The sequence below is a fragment of the Macrotis lagotis genome, chromosome 1, assembly GCF_037893015.1.
Source record: "Macrotis lagotis isolate mMagLag1 chromosome 1, bilby.v1.9.chrom.fasta, whole genome shotgun sequence".
Classification (NCBI taxonomy): domain Eukaryota; kingdom Metazoa; phylum Chordata; class Mammalia; order Peramelemorphia; family Peramelidae; genus Macrotis; species Macrotis lagotis.
Window position 1 is genome coordinate 496,176,639 of NC_133658.1, and position 19,879 is coordinate 496,196,517.

The 19,879-nt window shown below is 37.2% G+C and overlaps 1 protein-coding gene across 3 annotated transcripts; it reads left to right on the forward strand.

The window, feature by feature from the left end:
• Positions 1–5,525: 5,525 nt before the first annotated feature.
• SIK1 (salt inducible kinase 1) lies at positions 5,526–19,436 on the forward strand. Of its 3 annotated transcripts, none has more exons than XM_074213880.1 (14): positions 5,526–5,577; positions 5,979–6,197; positions 7,449–7,565; positions 11,305–11,368; positions 11,711–11,872; positions 12,085–12,209; positions 12,394–12,517; positions 13,091–13,314; positions 13,686–13,835; positions 14,390–14,509; positions 14,866–15,088; positions 16,268–16,543; positions 17,559–17,790; positions 18,490–19,436. In XM_074213880.1, the coding sequence occupies exons 2-14, from the start codon at positions 6,045–6,047 to the stop codon at positions 18,857–18,859; spliced, it is 2,340 nt and encodes a 779-aa protein (XP_074069981.1). In that variant the 5' UTR covers positions 5,526–5,577; positions 5,979–6,044; the 3' UTR covers positions 18,860–19,436. The 3 variants fall into 3 exon arrangements, with proteins under 3 accessions (XP_074069981.1, XP_074069982.1, XP_074069980.1); XM_074213881.1 differs by lacking the exon at positions 5,526–5,577 and adding an exon at positions 5,682–5,884; XM_074213879.1 differs by lacking the exon at positions 5,526–5,577 and having other exon boundaries at positions 5,682–6,197.
• The last annotated feature ends 443 nt before the right edge of the window (positions 19,437–19,879 follow it).

Genomic DNA, 19,879 nt, shown 5'->3' on the forward strand with positions numbered 1-19,879 from the left:
AATTAAGCTGGTTTATTTGTTTTTTTAATTAGTCAATAATACTAAACTAGGGAGAGATAAAGCAGAGAAAGAAAACTATCAACCAATATCCTGAATGAAAAGTTGACACAAAATTTAAAATACAAATAGGCTACAACATATTTAAAAGATTATCCACTATGACCAAGCTAGATTTATATTAGGGATACAGGGGTGGTTCATCATAAGGAAGACTATAAACAAAATAAATCATATTAAACCATAATAACCAAGTAGTAAAATTTCATTATTATATCAATATATGCTAAAAAAAGTATTTTGACAAAATCCAACATTTATTTCCATTAAAAACAATACTAGGAAGAATAGAAACATGGATTTTGCTTTAATATAGTAAATAATGTCAATCTAAAATTAGAAGCAAACAAAATATGTAATAGAAATGTTAGTGCCCTGTCCAGATATATTAAAAGTAAATCTTTCTAAATTTACTGCTACTTAATATAGTGCTAGAAATGCTATGTAAAATAATAAGGCAAGAAAAAATATTGAGAGAATAAGTATAAACAAAGAGAAAATAATTATCCCTTCTTGCAGATGATATGATTGCATGACTAGAGTAGAGGTACCAAACTCACTGTCTGCTGGTGGCAAATGGACAGAAAAACTCCAAAGTACAACTGAATGATATTAAAATGTAATTAGGAAATGTTTAACAAGATAAATAAAAAAATAATACAGCATAGATAATGTTAACTCAGGGTTTCCTAAGTCAATGTATAGTCGAAAGGGATCTATTTATATTTGAGCTTGACATCACTGATTTAAAGAACCCTAAAGAATCATATTAAAATGAATTGAAGCAATTAATTTAGCAAAAAAATGCAAGATATAAAGTAAATCAATATGAATTGTCATCATTTTACTATATGGTCAACAAAACCCATCAGGAAGAGGAAAAGAGACAAATTCCATTAAAAAACTATACAATGTATAAAATATTTGGGGATCTATCTGCTAAGACATATATAGGAACTATAAGAATGCAACTTCAAAGAATCCTTTTATAGAAATAGGTCTAAATAATTGGAGAAATATTAATAACTTATGAGTAGGTCATGACAATATGATAAAAATCATAATACTACTTTATTTATTGAGTCTTGTCAAAGTAGTAATGATTGAAGTCATAAGTACTAGTTTAAAAATAGGTTGGTCAGTGAAATGATATAGTGTTTGATAAACCCAGAAATCCATGTTACTGGAGAAAGGATTAACTTTTTGACAGAAATTACTGGAAAAACTGTAAAGTAGTTTGGCAGAAATCAGTTTTACATTGATATCTTATTCTGTATACACTAAGAAAAATGCCAAATGGATATATGATTTAGATATATAGGGTGATGTAAAAAACAAATTAGAGGAGGAAGAAATTCTCTTTCTGATCTATGGACAGATAAAGAATTAATGACCAAAAAAAGAATAGAAAAAAATCACAGAAACAATTCTGTAATTCTGTAATTAAAAGGTTTTGTAAAAAGAAATCTAATACAATTAAAATTAGAAAGGAAACAGGTGAATGGGGGGAAATCTTTGTAGCAAATTTCTCTAATGAAGGTCTCATATCAAAGATATAAAAAGAATTTCAAATGGAAATGAATTCTTTCACTTACAGAGAAATGCAAATTAAAACAACTCTGAGAAAGCAATTCATCAGAATGGCAAAGTTGACAAAAAAAGGAAAATGACAAATGTTGGAAGTGATGTACTATTTGTCAAGCTATAAATTGGTTCAGCCATTCTGAAAAGCAATTTGGAACTATTTCCCAAAAGCCACTAAAATGTGGAATACTCTTTGACCAGAAATTTCATTACTATGCATGTATTCCAAGGGGATCAAAGGAAGGATATAACCCATATATGCAAAATTATTTATAGAAACTTTTTTTTTTACTGTAGCAAACAACCTAGGCAGGGCATAACAATTGGGGAATGTCTGAAAAAAGCTGTGCTCTTCGGTTTGGGAACAAATTATGGTGTGTGTGTATATACATATAATGGAATTAAGTTATTAAATTATTAAGTCATGATAAATGATGAAATGAATGGATTCAGAAGAATGTGGGATGACTTCTATGAACTAATGTATAGTAAAGTGAGCAGAACCAGAGCAATTTATACAATGATTATAGGTTTGTAAAGAAAAGCAGCCTTGAAAGACTTAAGATCACTAACCAACGCCATGAAGACTCTTTCTCATATCTTAACAGAAGTAATGATGATTCTTCCCCAACCACCAAAGAAGGGACTTCAATAAAAATTCTTTTTAAATGTATAAAAATAACTGAAGAAAATTCAGAGGGAGGATAGTTTCAGAACTAAGATGTTGAAGTTGTTATAGACTTTTTTAAAAAGCAGTTAGTAACAGAGATTTCCAGCTTCAAAACCAATCCCTTTTTTCAGTTCTTTGTATATGCAAATGTTTGTATTTTTTATTTTTGTCAAATTAGAAGTTAATTTTATCAAAAATTAAAAATCCAAATCATGTATATATGTATTATATAATATATACATATTATATAATATATATATTTCCCCTTGTACATAATTCTTCCTTTGTCTCTCAAATTTCTACAAACCTGATGATAATATCAGAAAATTTTCAGGGAAGAGGCTAGAAGGAAACACAGACAAGCAGGATATCTTTGATTATATACTTAAAATCAGTATTTAACATGCTAAATGGCAACATAAAAAATGTACCTGAAATTCCTATGAGCTAAAACCTAGAAGCTGGTAAGTAAATTTTGCCAAATTAGTCTGGAAGGATACTTAGAAGGGCATGGCATGTGATAATCCATGGAATTAAGAAGTGATGTACAGAACTGAACAATAACAACAAAGGATAATGATGAAGTCTGTGTGTAAAGGAAAGATTTCCAGCAGCACCTCCTCACTTTGACAAATGCTTTCATTCTTTACTCTTTTCAGAATCAAGACTACATTTAAATGAAAAGAAGTCAGAGTTTTGTTTTTTGTTTGTTTTTTTGAACTTCCTAGATTTCATCTAATATAGATAGCTCCAGGTGAAGAAATGTTCTCAATCAATGCAGATTGGCATATTTTCTCCAATTTAGAGTATAAAAGAGTTGCTACAGGATACAGTGTAGTCAAGTGAGTTTGCTCTAGTTCAAATCACCAGCATATGTCAGAAGTAGCACTTGAACCCAAATTTTCCTGGCTCCCTGACCAGATCGCCATCTTTCAAGAGACAAAAACATGCAAAGGATTTGATACCTTTCCCATCAAAAATACTAAGAAGGACTTGATGATCATGACCCAAACTGTCTTTCACTCCCTTTGTAATTTTCTTGTAACCATTCACCCCATTTTAGCTTCTCTACTTTAATAAGGGAGAGATTTTGGGAAGAGGGTGAAAACTGTACAAAAATATTACCTCTATAACTCATATCATAATGATTAGGCATCTTTGTCCCAAAGAGAGCAAAGAGGAAAAGGACTCCATATGTACAAGAATATTCAGTTTTACTGACAAAGAGCTGGAAACTAATCAGGACACCAATTAATTAAGGACTGACTGAACACATAGCATATGAATATAAGTTGTCAGGGCTAGACTGGCAGAGAGGTCAGGAATGGTTTTTTAATGCCATTAGTTGGAGCCACTAGCAGTGTGCTTCCTCAATTATCAGTTGAGAATCAATGAAGTCAACAGTCTTAAGTAGCTTTTAAAAATGAGTATTTTGAGGTTCTACAATAATATCTGGTACCAAAATATCTCCCCAAAGGTCTATGACCCACTCTCGAACAAGGACAATGAGGATTCAGGGAAAATGAGCTCAAGCACAGACAGCACATGAAGGAAGTAACTCACAACTGATGGCTAGCATTCCTTTTCTCATATTTCACTGAGCTGCTCAAGTTCTCCTTGGGCTGTGTTGGGAACTTTGCTTGGTGCATTGAAGCGCTATGAGTCTAGTTTGTCCTTTACTTCCAAAGACACTACTGTTAGGACACCTTTTAAGACACTAACAGGGGGCAGCTAGGTGGCACAGTGGATAGAGCACTGGCCCTGGAGTCAGGAGGACCTGGGTTCAAATCCAGTCTCAAACACTTAATAATTACCTAGCTGTGTGACCTTGGGCAAGCCACTTAACCCTATTGCCTTGCCCCCCCCCCAAAAAAAAAACCTAAAACAAAAGACACTAACAGATCCAACATCCTCTGGGTCCTTCCAAAGTGGAAGGTCCTTTTAGGGTGGGTGAGAGGAGGCAGGGCAGGGGCCTTGTCAGATGGCAAAGCTGAGACCTCTCCTACTTCAGAATGTTCCTTCTCTGGGGTTTCAGCTACAACTCCAGAAAAGTCTCCATTCTGGAAAGCTTCCCATTCTGGCTAATCCCATGCCAGGAATAATGGCATCACAAAATTCCCAGCCATTTGGAACAGACTTATTACTTCATCAAATGATTTTCAAAGACTTTTCACGCCTAGTCTTTAATGCCAAAGATAGGTTGAGACCATTTCCTCACCTAGTTAAAGTACAGAAGCTAAAATGAGACGAGTGGTTTTTCAAGTGTCATTGAAGATTTTTTTTTTAAATTAAGATGCATGAAAGAACCTGATCATAGCAAGTTACCATGGTGACAGGGAAGATCGAGACACAAACCCTGAAGAAGAGTCGTGTACAAGCAGCTAGAAGCAAAACCTCAAAGAAGAATGCACAGAAGAGAGGGAAGCAAAGACAAGCGGGACATATTGAGTGGAGTATATGCTTAAAACCAGTTTTTTTTTGTTCTACTATATACGTAAAAATGCTTATTTTATTTGGTGTTCACGGACACGATGAACACATTTTTCTCTCCAAACTTTTTCAAAGATGCCCTTAAAGGATTCTCTTTTCAGAGACCTCGAATTCACGTTAAAACACTTGCTTGCAGGGCCTGGCATACTCTGCACTGGCCTGCAGCTGGCGGGGGGAGGGGGCGCTGCCCCGCACCCGCTGCAGCCTCCGCCTGAGGCCCGAGGGCCGCCGGCTCCCTCCTTACGTCACCGCTCCGCGGTCGCCTGGGAGACGGCCCCTCCAGGCCGCGCGTCAGAGCCGCCGGTTGCTCGGCAACGGCCCTCTCGCGCGCTCTCCCTCCCCGCCCCCCGCCCGCTCACCACGCCCCCTCCCCCGCTCGCTCGCGCTCTCCCCCTCGCGCTCTGCCGCACGTCGCTCTGGCGTCAAAGCGACGTCAATGGGAGCGCATTAGTCTGGCCCGGGCCCCGGCCGGCTGGCGGGGGGGGCGGCGGCGGCTAACGTGAGGGGGCGTGGCCCGGGGTGGCGCGGGGGGCGGGGCCGGGCGCGGGCGGCGGCCGCCCTCCGGGGAGGGATGGCGCTGTCAGTGCGCGGCGCTGAGCGGGCGCTGCCGGGCCGGAGCGCCAGTGCTGAGCGGCGGCGGCCCGCACCTCGGCCCCCGTGCGCGCGGCAGCCCCGGCCGCCCCCGGCGCGGCCCGCCTGACGCGCTCCCCCGCCCCGGAGGCCCGGGCTGCCCGCGGCCTCGCGCCGACGCCAGGGAGACCCCGCAGGCCGCCCAGGTGAGCCCCGGCCCGGCCCGGGCCGCGCCCCTCCCCGCGCGGGCTGCCAGCATGGGCCGCCGGCCGCCCGCGGGACGGCGCCTCTCACCCCGCTCGGAGCCCCGGGGCCCCGGGGGGGCCGGGCCGGAGTCCCTCGGTGAACGGCCCCCGGCGCTTATTGTACTTGAAGCCAACCCGCAGACTCTGAAACGTGGATTTCTTTGTGGCGAACAGAAACCTTAGAAGATGCTGTTATTTGGGGCAGATTCATGCCTTTGTGAGGGAATCCGGGTTTGGAAAAGGAAACATTTAGAAGCCGGAGCTTAATGTACGGACAGATTGGGGACCCGGAGAACCGGGCTGAAACGTCACGGATCGCTTGGGTGCCTAATCCGCCTCTTCTCACCTTTTTCTCCTTGTAGGCGCAGGTCGTACCGGAAGGAGATTTTGTGAAAGTTCTCTAAATCTCCCGAATCACAGTCGAAGCCATGGTGATCATGTCAGAATTTACCTCAGCCCCCAATTCAAGTCAGACACAGCAAAGGCCCCTCCGGGTTGGCTTCTATGATATTGAGAGAACCTTGGGAAAAGGAAATTTTGCTGTAGTGAAACTGGCCAGGCACAGAGTCACCAAAACCCAGGTAGGTTTGAAGTTTGTGGCTGATTTCATAGGGACTGACACATTTAATCTCTTTCTTTCCAAGAATTTCTCCCTCTTCCCTTGCAAAATAGTCCGAGGACTATTACATTCATATTATACTCATTTTACTGACAAGGAAACTGAAGTCGCATTACTCAGACCATTAGAGCTAGTACTGCCTTTTTTTTTTTGCACAAATTGTAGCATATATGCAGTATTAAATATTTGAAAACTTCTTTCAAGTGTATCAATTAGCACTTAATTATAAAGTTATTTCGGTTTGTTTAAATTCTTTGGAGATGATCTGTCAGTGAACAAGAATTTAATGTTTTCTATATAATAGATTTTTTTCCTATATGATAGACCCTTTGTGTCTTAGAACAGCAAAAAAACCAAAAAACAAAACATGTCCCTGCTCTCAAGGAGCTAGACAGACTACATGCAAACAATTATAGATGAAAACTATATAACACAGAGAAGGCATTAAAGGGAGTTTGGGAACTCTTTTTATGTTTTAGATTTTTGCAAGGCAATGGAGAAGACATTAAAGGGAGTTTGAGAACTCTTTTTTTTATGTTTTAGATTTTTGCAAGGCAATGGGGTTAAGTGGTTTGTCCAAGGCCACAGAGCTAGGTAATTATTAAGTGTCTGAGGTCAGATTTGAACTCAGGTACTCCTGACTCCAGGGCCGGTGCTCCATCCACTGCGCCGCCTAGGGGCCCTGGGAACTCTTAAAAGATGGGGTTTTAGCTGAGACTTGAAGGAAGTCAGAGAAGCTGAGAAGGAATTCCAGGCACCATTGAAAATACCTAAAGAGGGGCCACTAGGTGGGAGGACCTGAGTTCAAATACAGCCTCATGCAATAATTACCTAGCTGTGTGACCTTGGGCAAATCACTTTAACCCCATTGCCTTGCAAAAAACAAAAACAAAACAAACAAAAAAGAAAATACCTAAAGTTGTGATATGTTTTGTATAGAGAACATTTAGGAGGTCAATCACAGGTTTGAAAAGCATGTAAGGGGAGTGGGGAGTAAGATGTCAAAAGACTGCAAAGGTGGGAGGGAGCCAAATTTAAATGTTAAACAGAAGACTTTATACCTGTGATATTTTAAGCATTTACAAAATTACTTTCTATTTTTTCTTCTCAATTATCATTAATTACTCAGTATAAATCTCAATTATATAAATTGTGCAGTACTGCATTAAGAGTTTTATGCAGTAACATTTTTTCCTCTTTCTCCAATCTACAGGTTGCAATAAAAATTATAGATAAAGCAAGATTAGATCCAAGCAACTTGGAGAAAATTTATCGGGAAGTTCAGATAATGAAACTTTTAAACCATCCTCATATTATTAAGCTTTATCAGGTGAGAAATTAATTTGAAAAACATATGCATAGCAGATAGCGTTGCACCCTATGGTTTTAGTTGCTAGTGGTCTTATCTTCCAAAGAGTTCTTAAATTCCTTGAAGCAAAGGTGTCAAACCAAGGGACCACAAAACTCTGAGAAATGTTTAACCAAATAAATAAATAAATATAAAGTACAGCATAGATAATATTTACATTTTAAAACTAAGTCAATATGCAGCCATAGGGATTCTTCTGTAAAGCTTAATGGTCTTCTTTTTTTGAAACCACTGCTTTAAAGGAAAGGAATGTTTGTCAGCTATTAGTTTCAACAAAGTATTAATGACAATAATGTGGTCACTCCTTTTGAAATGAATAAAAGCAGACATAATATTTCTCTGTAAAATTATGCGACCATTTAAAATTTTATTTTGTTACTGACCAGAATTGTTCAAAGTTAATTTTAGTTTTGGCTAGAAATTCATGTTTTATAGTTGTCTGATTTGCATAAATCATTTTTAAGGAAAATGTTTTTTGTTTTTAGAATGTTTTTGAGTTTGCCCTTTTTATATTCAAAATTGTTGTTTGTAGCTATGGTAATTCCAAAATCTTTATTATAGTATATTTTTATGACTTAAGATTGTTATTTATATTCATGATAATTCCAAAATTCTTATTATAAAGTATAATATATTCTATTATAGAGAAAATAGTTAGCATATATTGATAGGAATAAGGACTGAACTCATAATTTCAAGGATATATAGGTAAAATTCCAGGTGAGGAATCTCCCTCAATCAATGCATCTTCTTTGTAACTGATAGCCTTAGAAAAGAGTTGCCAGACATCAGTGTTTAAGTGACTCCAACACCCTCCATCTCCTTTTTTTTTTAGTACTGAAATTTTTCTGTTTTTTTACAATACATAAAACAATCACATTTTGATGTGTTTTTGTATTTTTAACCATGTTTTGTTAAGAATTATTTTTCAAGCAAAGATTTATGCTACAGAATTTCAGGTTTTAATTTGGTTCTTCAGAAATTTTAAATATTAGATTACTGGCAAGTTGGTAGAAACAGAAATTGTTTTTTACAATTTATAACCTAGAGTAAAATCTATTTGTTCTCCTAAAATTCCATACTTGTATCAAATTTATCTATCATTTCATGCTTCCAAATTAGTGAGGTTGTAGATGTGATATTAAAAAAAACTCCTTCACTTTTCTAAAGTGAAAACATAGACAGGAGTCCTCAAGTTATTTGTTAAAGATAGGACTTAAGGGGCAGCTAGGTGGTGCAGTGGATAGAGCATCGGCCCTGAAGTCAGGAGGACCTGAGTTCAAATCTGACTTCAGACACTTAATAATTGTCTAGATGTGTGGCCTTCGGCAAGCCACTTAACCCTTGCAAAAATTTAAAAAAAAAAAGATAGGACTTAAAACAAAAAAACAACAACCAAAGTTTTCCTGGCTTTGACACCAACTTTCTAGCAGTTTTTTGGTGCATGAAGAAAGGCAAATTTGAACATCCTGAATAGAAGGTTACATATATCACAGACATGTAGAATAAAACTAGAAAATTACATATGTAAATTATGATGAATTTTTGCTCAAATAAAAACAAATGCATTTTCTTTAACTTATATTTAACTTATATTTATTTATTTATATAACTTATATAATTTATATAACTTATATTTATATATTTCTTCAACTTATATTTAACTTATATTTATATGCAAACATTAATATTCCCCTTTTAAGAACATTCTCACACAATAGCTGAGAATATTTCAACCAAGAGCGATGAATTTTTAATTTTATCAAGTGTAGGAATATCTCAAATATTTATGTTCTAATCTTATGTTTCATTTTATTCATTTTTGTTGAAATGAGACTTAAATAATATTTATTAGAATAAAAAAATCAATTTCTAATTGTCCTGGCAATATTCTGTTTTTTAAAAATCATAGAAATCCTTGATTAGCAAATCTTTATATTTGACTTAATATATGTGTAAGTTTCTGTTAATTGTCTTACGTAATATCGTGACCTTGCCCAAGGTCATATCACTAGGTAATTATTAAATATCTGAGGACAGATTTGAACTCAGTTCCTTCTGAATCCAGGGCCAGGGCTCTAATCACTGTGACAAAGCTGCCCCAGAAGGCTACTTTTTAAAAAAAAATTAATAACAATAGTAGAACATTAGTAAGGCTGCTATGAAACTTAAAAAAGAATAGCCGTAAGTTCATGGAGTTGCTCTTGATATTTCTAATGCAACAAAAGTTGATTAGATTTGCCTTACTTATGTTTCCAGGATTCCCTATAACTTATGTTGTTCCAGTTGCTGGACCATAATATTTGTAAATATTGGATTTTTCCCTTGCCCCTTTGTCCATGTTTATTGTATTGAACAAGTGCACTTAATGCAATAAATAAATAGTCTAAAAATGACAGATTTTTCTATGTTGAATTTTCTTTCCTTGTCCCTAATGATGTTCTCTCTACCTGTTGGTTGAGACCTGGCAATTGGAAATAGAACTCTGTGACATAACAGTGACTTTTTTGTTGTTGTTCTGATTTCAACACCAGCTGGCACTTTTCCCAGAACATTTCAGAAATGCCTCACTCTTTCCCTTTAGTATTCTTGAACTTGATGTATTTTTTTCTTTTATTCCTTATTTATTTTACTTTTTTACTCTCCTTAAATGAGTAAATTGGGAAAGCAAAAGCAGCATTTCCTTAATCCTTTTTAATCCACATAGATTTTCCTAGGATGTTGGTTCATCTGTTAAGATTTTTCTTTTCCTTACATTTGCTACTTTGTGCATAAGGAAAATTTTCTCAGTAGGTGTTTTTAAAGCGAGATCTTCATTGTTCTCTATAAAAGAAAAAAAATTACATTCTTCCCCCCCACTTTCCCTAAAGAGTAACAATAATATGTGTTTATACTTAACTTTTTTCAAAGTTATTATTTTTGAATCTTTTTTTTGTTTACTTTATAATTACATTTCTTGTCATAAAGATGCCTCTAAATTTTTATAAGGAAAAATCCAATTCCAGATCAATAAATGGAGACTTAGATGTATTATTGACATTTGCTATTGCCATTGACGCACATTGAACTGTACACTTGCACAAACAGTAAGCTGCTGTTGTTGGCAAAGACTTAGTTTATTATGTCAGCAAAACAAATGGGAATGAAGTATTTGATAGCCATTTTAGTTTGTTTAGGCTGTAAATATCAACCCAGATAATCTCCTGTTACCTGCTTCCTATCCATGATGGGAGCCCTATCCCTATGTAAATTAGGCTAGTTTTTGCTAACTACTATCCCTAAGTCTTGGTTGGCTCAGGACAATGAAGGCTCAGGCTATTGTCTTCAAAGTACAAGCAACTGAAACTGGAAACAGCCATGAATAGCCCTAGGCTCACTCTGGTGGAGAGCTCAGGCAAGGAAACTTCACTCAGCTCAATCAAATCAAGGTGCCCTCAGTTTCTTATGTTTTGCTAGTATATCCCCTTTTGTTAACTACTGAATGACCTACAGGTGTTTCACTTGTATCTGCTTCAATTCTTGATTTTAAAAAAGGAACACAATATTTAGCAGCAAACATCTTTCCAGTGCAGTCTTCCAATTATGGACCTGCTTTTGTTGATTCTGCATAACTTGATTAAATATGCTTTGTCTTCAGAAGTGACAGCATTGTAGATTGTGCTATTGCAAGCATTGCTAACTGATCTGTTGTATTTCTCAGGTTATGGAAACAAAGGATATGCTTTACATTGTCACTGAATTTGCAAAAAATGGAGAGATGTTTGGTGAGTTACTTTTTCTAGTTATTTTTGGTAGGAAGAAATTTTTAACTCATGCAGAAAAACTTTTGTAGGATAAAGGGAGGGGGGAAGAGGCTGACCAATGGGACTCCCATTTTTGAATATATGTAGTGTTTTGCTTATTGCATGTCCATGGGGGGAGACTGGGCATGCCCAAAGGTTCAGGACTTCCATTGGCCAGTTTTGCTATCACTCTTATATAAATAAGATTTTCAGTATTAGAGATATCAAGTTTGTGTGAGTACTTTTTACCACCAAAGTCATTCCTGAGAATTTAAAGACATTTAAATCTGTATATTTAACCTAATTTTTTTTATTGATCCCTAGATTATTTAACCTCCAATGGGCATCTGAGTGAAAATGAAGCAAGGAAGAAATTCTGGCAGATTCTTTCGGCAGTTGAATACTGCCATAGTCATCATATAGTTCATAGGGATCTCAAAACAGAAAATCTTCTATTAGATGCCAGCATGAATATCAAGCTAGCAGGTAAGAAGGCCTAAGTACATTTTAATGTTATGAAAACTTGGATAAATAGCATGTGTCATTATAAAAATGTGATAACAAATGACAACATGTAATATAATTTATATGATGCTTGTTTCTAAGTACTGTAGGTGCTTTGCCTAAAACTTTATATCCTCTGATATTTCCACTTTAAATTATTCTTATTTTTTTTTCTCTATCTCTTTTTCTCACAGATTTTGGATTTGGGAATTTCTATAAGTCAGGAGAGCCCTTATCTACATGGTGTGGAAGTCCCCCATATGCTGCCCCAGAAGTTTTTGAAGGAAAGGAGTATGAGGGGCCCCATCTTGATATTTGGGTAAGTGTGTGTGTGTGTATGTTTATGTGTGGACATGTGTACACACATGTAGTACACTTGTGTATTATGTAACCAAGTATTGCCCTACTGTTAGGTGGTGTGCATAGTGTGACATTCACTGATCAGAGTGTTGTTGATGATTGATTGATTGATTGATTGATGATTGATACTTTTTTGTTAACAGAGCCTTGGTGTTGTGTTATATGTCCTTGTCTGTGGCTCTCTCCCTTTTGATGGGCCCAATTTACCAACTTTAAGACAAAGAGTGTTGGAGGGCCGATTCCGTATTCCATTCTACATGTCCCAAGGTATGTAAGATCTTTAAAGACCTAGGAACTCTTTGATATCTTGTGATAGTTAATTTTGGAGAAGGTGTAACTGCTTGGTTGACTTTTTAATGTATATTTGAGTCAATGAAACCATGTATCCATATATATTTATTATTTATTATATAGATATATACGTACATACAGAGAGAGAGAGAGAGAAAGAGAATGTGCTTCCTTGAAAACAGCAAAGGCAAATAAAATTCACAAAGTATTTTTTGATGCCCATTCTCACCTTTCCTTGGGCATTGTGGCTGTATACCAGTTAAAAAGCAAAACTTGAGAATATGTAAACATGTTTATAATATGTTACAATGCTCAGAATCCCTAATAAAGGTAGATTCTTAGTTATAAATGCAGGCTAAGAATAGCAAAATGAGATGTTTTTTTTTTATATCTAGTTGAAGTTTAAAGGGTTTCTAGGTTGTTGAACTGATCCCTCTGTTTAATAATTGTCCTTTGTGTGAGCATGCCAGTGATAGTGACATTGATCAGTTATTGGTTGATATGGCTCTTTTCATGACAATTTGTCTTTTTCTTTTTCTCCAACATCAGACTGTGAAACATTAATCCGTCGTATGCTGGTAGTGGACCCTACCAAACGGATAACCATTGCCCAAATAAAGCACCACAAATGGATGCAAGCAGACCCTTCCCTTCAGCAGAATCCATCCCTGTCATTTTCCATTCAGAACTACAGCTCTAACCTGGGAGACTACAATGAACAGGTGTTAGGGATTATGCAGACACTTGGTATCAACAGGCAGAGAACAGTAGAGGTGAGCTTCCTTTCCTGGCCTACTTTTGTTCCAGCACCTTTTCATGCTTGACTGGTGACTAATTAAATGTACACAACACATTCTTTTTGAATGAGCCAGCATTATCAGAAAAAACAGAAGTGCATGAGACAAGTTAAAATGCTTTCTAACTGTGTTCCTTTAAGGGTAAACTAGTCCACTATCCTAAAACATATTCGCAGTTACCAGGAATAACCCCAATTAACAATCTCAAAAATAAAGTTCAGCTGATTTCGATTAAGAAATACTAGTCTCATTTCTCCTTTTTTTTTTGCAGAGTTGTTACTTTTTTTTTTTTTATTCTAGCTCTGATGTAGCTATATCATTAAGGTCCTCTATTTTTTTCCTTCTAGTCATTGCAAAATAGTAGCTATAACCACTTTGCTGCTATCTATTACCTCCTTCTGGAACGGCTCAAAGAATATCGGAATACTCAGCCATCTAACTGCTCAGGACTTGGAAGGCTACAAAGATCTAGGAGCTCTGACTTCAGCAATTTTGAGGTGAGTGTTTAGAAAGTTGTTTTTTTTAATTTTTTATCCTACTCCAAATTATTTCTTCTCTTTGCTTGACTCATATAATCCTTAGTACTAAAGATCGTAGAACTTTTGATCTAGATCCACAAACCTGAATGATCAGTTAAGATTTAATGTATTTTGTTAAGAGGAAGACTTAATCTTTTTGCCTTCCACTTGGTGGTTATATAGCATTCTCTTCTACATCAGGGCTGTCCTAATAGAATTTCAGCTCTCTGTCTAGTATGGTTCTAAGTTTGACCAAAGTTGTGAACTTAAGTTCTCCCAAAGATACTCTAGATTTCTCCTGTTTCCCAGGATCTCTACCCTATTAATTTGTTTAGAATTATTATCAAATTGGCCAGTTCACCTTAGAATACCCTCATGTCAGGTAGAATTTGAAGTCAGTTCTAGTTATAAATAGGGAAACCCTAAAAATAAATGTTGATGAGAAAGAATGTTTGTTTGTTTCTTTAATTGATGCACATTATTCTGTCTGAATCCTTTCCTAATGGTGTTTTCCTTTTGTGTCTGCCCTACAGATGCCTCAAGAAGGCCTCAGTAGTGATACTTTCAGATCCTCTTTACTGTATCAGCAGCCTCAAAACTTGACTCAGTCAGTGCAGGAAGAAATGGATTTTGATTTGAACAACCCACTACAAGTGAGTTCTCACAAGTCATGTTCATGTGAGGCAGTTTGTGCATTTGTTGTTGGTGTCCCAAAAAGGACTTAAAAATTATAAGCGCAGGGGTGGCTAGGTGGCGCAGTGGATAAAAGCACCGGCCCTGGAGTCAGGAGTACCTGGGTTCAAATCCGGTCTCAGAGACTTAATAATTACCTAGCTGTGTGGCCTTGGGCAAGCTACTTAACCCCATTTGCCTTGCAAAAAAAAAAAAAAACCTAAAAAAAATTATAAGCGGGTTTAGAAAAGAGAATTATGTTCTTTTGTCAATTCTGGTGACTAATACTGAATCAGACTTGGCTTTGAATAACTTTTATGTATTTAATTTTTTACAGCCACTGTTCTTCTCCATGGAACCCAGCTTCAACAGTCTCTTCCGAAACTGCTCCATCTCTCCCAATAGCCTGCTGGAAACCACCATAAGTGAGGAGGTTAGACAGGATAAAGACTTTGAAGAGGAAATCAAGGCTCAGAACCCCATTCACCTCCCCAGCAATACCAGCAGAAGACATACCCTTGCTGAGGTCACCTCTCATTTCTACCAGTGCACCCCTCCATGTGAGTCAGCCTAGATGAACAAAAGACCCTTTCTTTTTTCTTCAGAAAAAAAAGAGTATTAGAAATTAAGGAGGCAAGGAATATTAGAAATTAAGCAAGGTCCCAGATGACTGAAGTAATTTTATTTTGTAGATTATTGGTGGAGAAATTAAGAGAGAACTTCATTGTTTTCATTTAGTCTTTCATTTGGTTGTAGTGTGTAACTTTTAAAAAAAGTCCACTAAAGGTTGGGGGCAGCTAAGTGGTGCAGTGGATAGAGCATCAACCTGGAGTCAGGAGGACCTGAATTCAAATGTGACCTCAGACACTTAATAATTGCCTAGCTGTGGAACCTTGAGCAAGTCACTTAACCTTAGTGCCTTAAAAAAAAAATTTAAGTCTACTAAGGTGACAGAAGAGGGAGAGCAGATGGGTCACATTATTTTGTAACTGGGGTAATCTCATAAAATTGCTATATCCTTTGTTAGATTTATTTTTTCCCCCATGTATGTGTTTTTGGAAAATATTGTGGAAATTACATGTCTCTCTCTCTCTGATACAAGGGATAGAGCATTAGGCCAGGAGCCAGGAAGACCTGAATTCAGATTTGACTTCAGTCATTTATTGCCTGGGGGCCAAATCACTTAACCCATGTTTGCCTCAATAAAACCTACCTCACAGAATTACAATGAGAATCCAATGAGAGAATGTTTGAAAAAGTTCTTATCTCTGGCCTGGCTCTTAGAAAGGCTATATAAATCTTGTACTCCTCATCCCCCCACTCAATACTGCATGAACTTGCTGTCATGGTTTCACACCCCTGACAATAGCTTCAGGAAAGACTATAAAGAATCATAATCTTTATGATTTAGGTTAAAAGTTGTGGCTCTGACTTAGAAAAAAAGTTGAAAATGTCAACACTTTGGAATACTTTTGCATAAAAAAAAATGGGAAATCTTTGAAGGTTACCTGTTGTATTCCATAATCATGAATATATACTCCTTTCTTAATCTCAGTATCTCTCTTCCTCATTCCTACTCTCTAAAAATTCAAGTAGAATATGATTTTGCAGTTGACAGCATAGATGTTGCCCACTCTGATCTCCAGGTAGATGAGGTCCTCAGAGTATACTGAATGCTATTTTTGAAAGCTACAGTCAACTCAACCCACCCTTTACAATATTGCCTTCTTGTCCTCCAGGTATAGTCATCTCTTCTTGTACCAGCCCAGCAGAAGGGACCAGTTCAGACAGCTGCCTCACCTCTTCTTCCAATGATGGATCAGAAAGTCTGAGCAACTGCCTCAACGACCAAGTGTTGATGGCTAACTCTGCTATTGTCAAAGCAACCTCTCCTTTCCTTGTGGCACAGTCCCATAGCCCAGGCCTGAAAATGGAGGGTTGTCTAGCAGGAGCTGCTCTGTTACCCATCAGTTTTCAAGAAGGAAGGAGAGCTTCAGATACCTCACTCACTCAAGGTAAGTAAGCTTCCTAAATGATAAGTGAAAGATTTTGGGATATCACTCTTTCCTTAGAAAATTTGTTTATACTTTATACATTTTTCTCATTGATGTAATACTATAACAGTTCTCTAGATTGGGGACAATCTAAGCAAAACAGAGCTAGATAAGCTTGTAGGGTTTTTGTTTTGTTTTGTTTTTTTGCAAGGCAAATGGGGTTAAGTGGTTTGCCCAAGGCCACACAGCTAGGTAATTATTAAGTGTCTGAGCCTGGATTTGAACCCAGGTACTCCTGACTCCAAGGCCAGTGCTTTATCCACTACGCCACCTAGCTGCCCCATTTGTACCATTTCTTGAACAAGCAGTAAAAGCAATAAGAATACTTTCAGAGGTAGTTCTTGTCATAGACTTTGATCTCTATAATTTCCCTGCCTCCATAAATCTGAAACTGAAGTGAACTTAAAATAATCTAGAACATATTTCAAGGGAGAGTGAATGTTTGTTTGTTAGAGTAACTCAATATTTTTTGACTTGATTACTAAATTTAAAAAAATCTTTTGAGTAGTTAAATGTTATAACACTGAGTCCTTAAAATAAGAAATCAGGTATATAGTTGTTTCTTTGCTAGCTGTTATAGGACTCTGCATTCTTAGATTCCTCTTCCTGCCTTTTTTTTTTTTGCATTGTTTACAACAGGTCTCTTGGGTTTCCTTGTTTTCAACTTGCTATTTCTTGACATGAGTGTTGTTTTAAATGCTTGTGTAGTGGTCCTTGAGCTCCTCCCAACCTCAAGTAGGCCAGATTTGTAGCTATAATCCAAATCTTTGCTAAATGTTAGATCTTTCATTAATTTGGGGAAAGGTGCGAAGATAAATTCATATGATCAAGCAATCCTAATCTACCCATCAAACAATTCCTGCCTCTTCTTGACTTTTTCCCTTTAGTTTAAAAACTGCCTAAATTATCTGAAATACCTGCAATATTGGACTTAAAAACAAAAGATATTAAGTCTTTGTTTTATCTCTCTCCCTAGGCTTGAAAGCTTTTAGACAGCAACTCCGGAAACATACTAGGGCAAAAGGATTCCTAGGATTAAACAAAATTAATGGGCTGACTCGACAAGCATGTCAAACCTCATCAGGCCGTGCAACAAGAGGATGTCAGAACTCCTCCCAACACTATCAGCCGAACTCTTGCCTATATAGTAATGGGGGAAAAAGTCGGGAAGGTGGGAACACACTAGAGGAGGTTCTTCACCAGCAAAGGTAAGATATCAAAGGAGAGATGCACATTTCCCAAACATGAATCATGTGTTGAAGTTTGTAAGAACTTACCTTCTAGCCTCTCCCCTTTACCTCTATTTTATGTAATTCCAAAACACAACTTCCTTCCCTCAATGGAAACGATGTTATAATCTAGAACTTATTGTCTTTGTAGTAGTATATATACTTAGTATATGGATAGAGATCTTAAAAAAGATGAGAGGAAAAGGCTAGTAGGGAAGGAGAAGGAAATGAGCATTTATATCACTTACTGTGGCCAGGCACCACACACAGCCTGTTACAGATGTCTCTCTTGATCCTCAACCTCAATTTTATACTTGAGGAAATTGAGTTGGGCAGAGTTGCCCTATTTGAACTCAGGCTTATCGCTTTATCAATTGGACCACAAGCTGCCTAGTAGATAAAAAATTACCGTGTTTGGTGGCATATCATGAGTTTCTATGGGAGCATAAGAATTTCAAAAGAATGAAAATGTCAAAAAGTACTTGTGTTAGTTGATTACAGTTATTGCATGTTCTGAACTAAAAAGTCACACACTTCACAAGAAAAAAAATTTTAAATTTTTTAATTGACAAAATGAAAACTTAATTTAACCTATGGTTGAAACATTGAGGAAAAATTCAAGGACTTACCATTAAGTGATTTTTCTCCTCCCTTCTTTCTCCTTTCTACCCTGGTTAGACTGTTGCAGCTCCAGCATAACCCATCAGCCCGTGTGAGTTGTCCTCAGGCTCCACAGCTGCCCCCCACCCAGTATCTCCTTTCTGCCTCTGATGAAGCCTGCCAAATGCCCAGTTCTCTTCTGACTTCAGAGTTACTTCAGGGGAATTCTGGGATGCAGCCTGGAGTCTCCCCAGTGTCCTCTGCAGCCCAACTCCTGCACTCTCACTTGTACATCAAGAGCAATGCCACTCCAGCTGCCACATTCACCCAGCAGCCCCACTTTGCCAGGTGGTCTCCCAGCTATGATCCAGCAGCTCTGCAGCAGGGAGACTGTGAGATGGAAGACCTTACCTCTGCCCAGCTGAGGAAATTTGTCCTGGTTCAATGAGAGACCTCTGTTATTTAATCTTTTTTCCCTTCCTAGGGGACTTCTATTCTCCAGTTGCATGGGATGACTGATTCTTTGAAGCAATAATTTTAAAGTATGTGAAAAGGATTTCAGACTCAGCCAATAACTTTGAATTGATAAAAGCAATACATCATGTGTTTTCGCTTTAATTTTTTTTTTGCACTGAATATATAAAAGGACTGAAAACTTTTTGAAGAAAAAAATAATGCAAGGAAGAATACTCTCTGAGTGGATGGAAAAGGGAAGAAAAGTGGCTAAGCTGGGGTCAAGAGAATGAGTGGTACTACACTTGTCAGACAATGCTGCTCTGCTGTTAAGCAAAACTTCTAAGGCTGCTGTTGGTGCTGACACAGAAAGGAGAAGGCCATTCAAAGAAAATCAACCAATTTCTCTTTTTCACAATATTCATCATGGGTTTGTGAAGATTATTACCTCTTAAAAGCAGTGGCATGCGATGATTATTGCATTGATATAAGCATTGCCATTTGTGTGTGTGTGTGTGTGTGTGTGTGTGTGTGTGTGTGTGTGTTTATATAGGAATTATTTTTTTCTTAGTCATTAAGTTCCTCACTCCCTTAAACATGTACGCATTTGGTGAAAACTGTGAACTTTCTGCTTTATATTTTTAAAAGTTCTAACAAACAGTGCAACAGCAGTTAATCTTCACAGTTACTGGAATTATATCCTCTAAGATCAGGATCTGAGTTGGAGGTTTTTTTTCTTATTTTAGATAAGAAATTTAATGAATTCTGCTCAAAATTGGGTTTTGAAGCATTTCTTTGTGTGTGGGGGGGTGAGTTTTATCATACTTGAGGGATAAAACATAGGGTTTCTGTTTTTCTCAAAGACTCACAGAAGTTATTTTTTAATATGCCTGAGAGATAGTTCTTAGTGCTCTGCATTTTAGTTTTGCTGCTAATTAAGTTTTTATGTATTTCATTATCAGGGTTCAAATAGAACAACTTATTTTGGGGAAAATGTGCAATAACCTGAGGTTAT

Bases quoted from the DNA above. Each gene is read 5' to 3' on its own strand.
- SIK1 (XM_074213880.1), top strand. From the start codon at position 6,045: ATGGTGATCATGTCAGAATTTACCTCAGCCCCCAATTCAAGTCAGACA. The intron at 11,369-11,710 runs GTGAGTTACTTT...ATTGATCCCTAG, and splicing joins AAAAAATGGAGAGATGTTTG to ATTATTTAACCTCCAATGGG. The intron at 13,836-14,389 runs GTGAGTGTTTAG...TCTGCCCTACAG, and splicing joins CTGACTTCAGCAATTTTGAG to ATGCCTCAAGAAGGCCTCAG.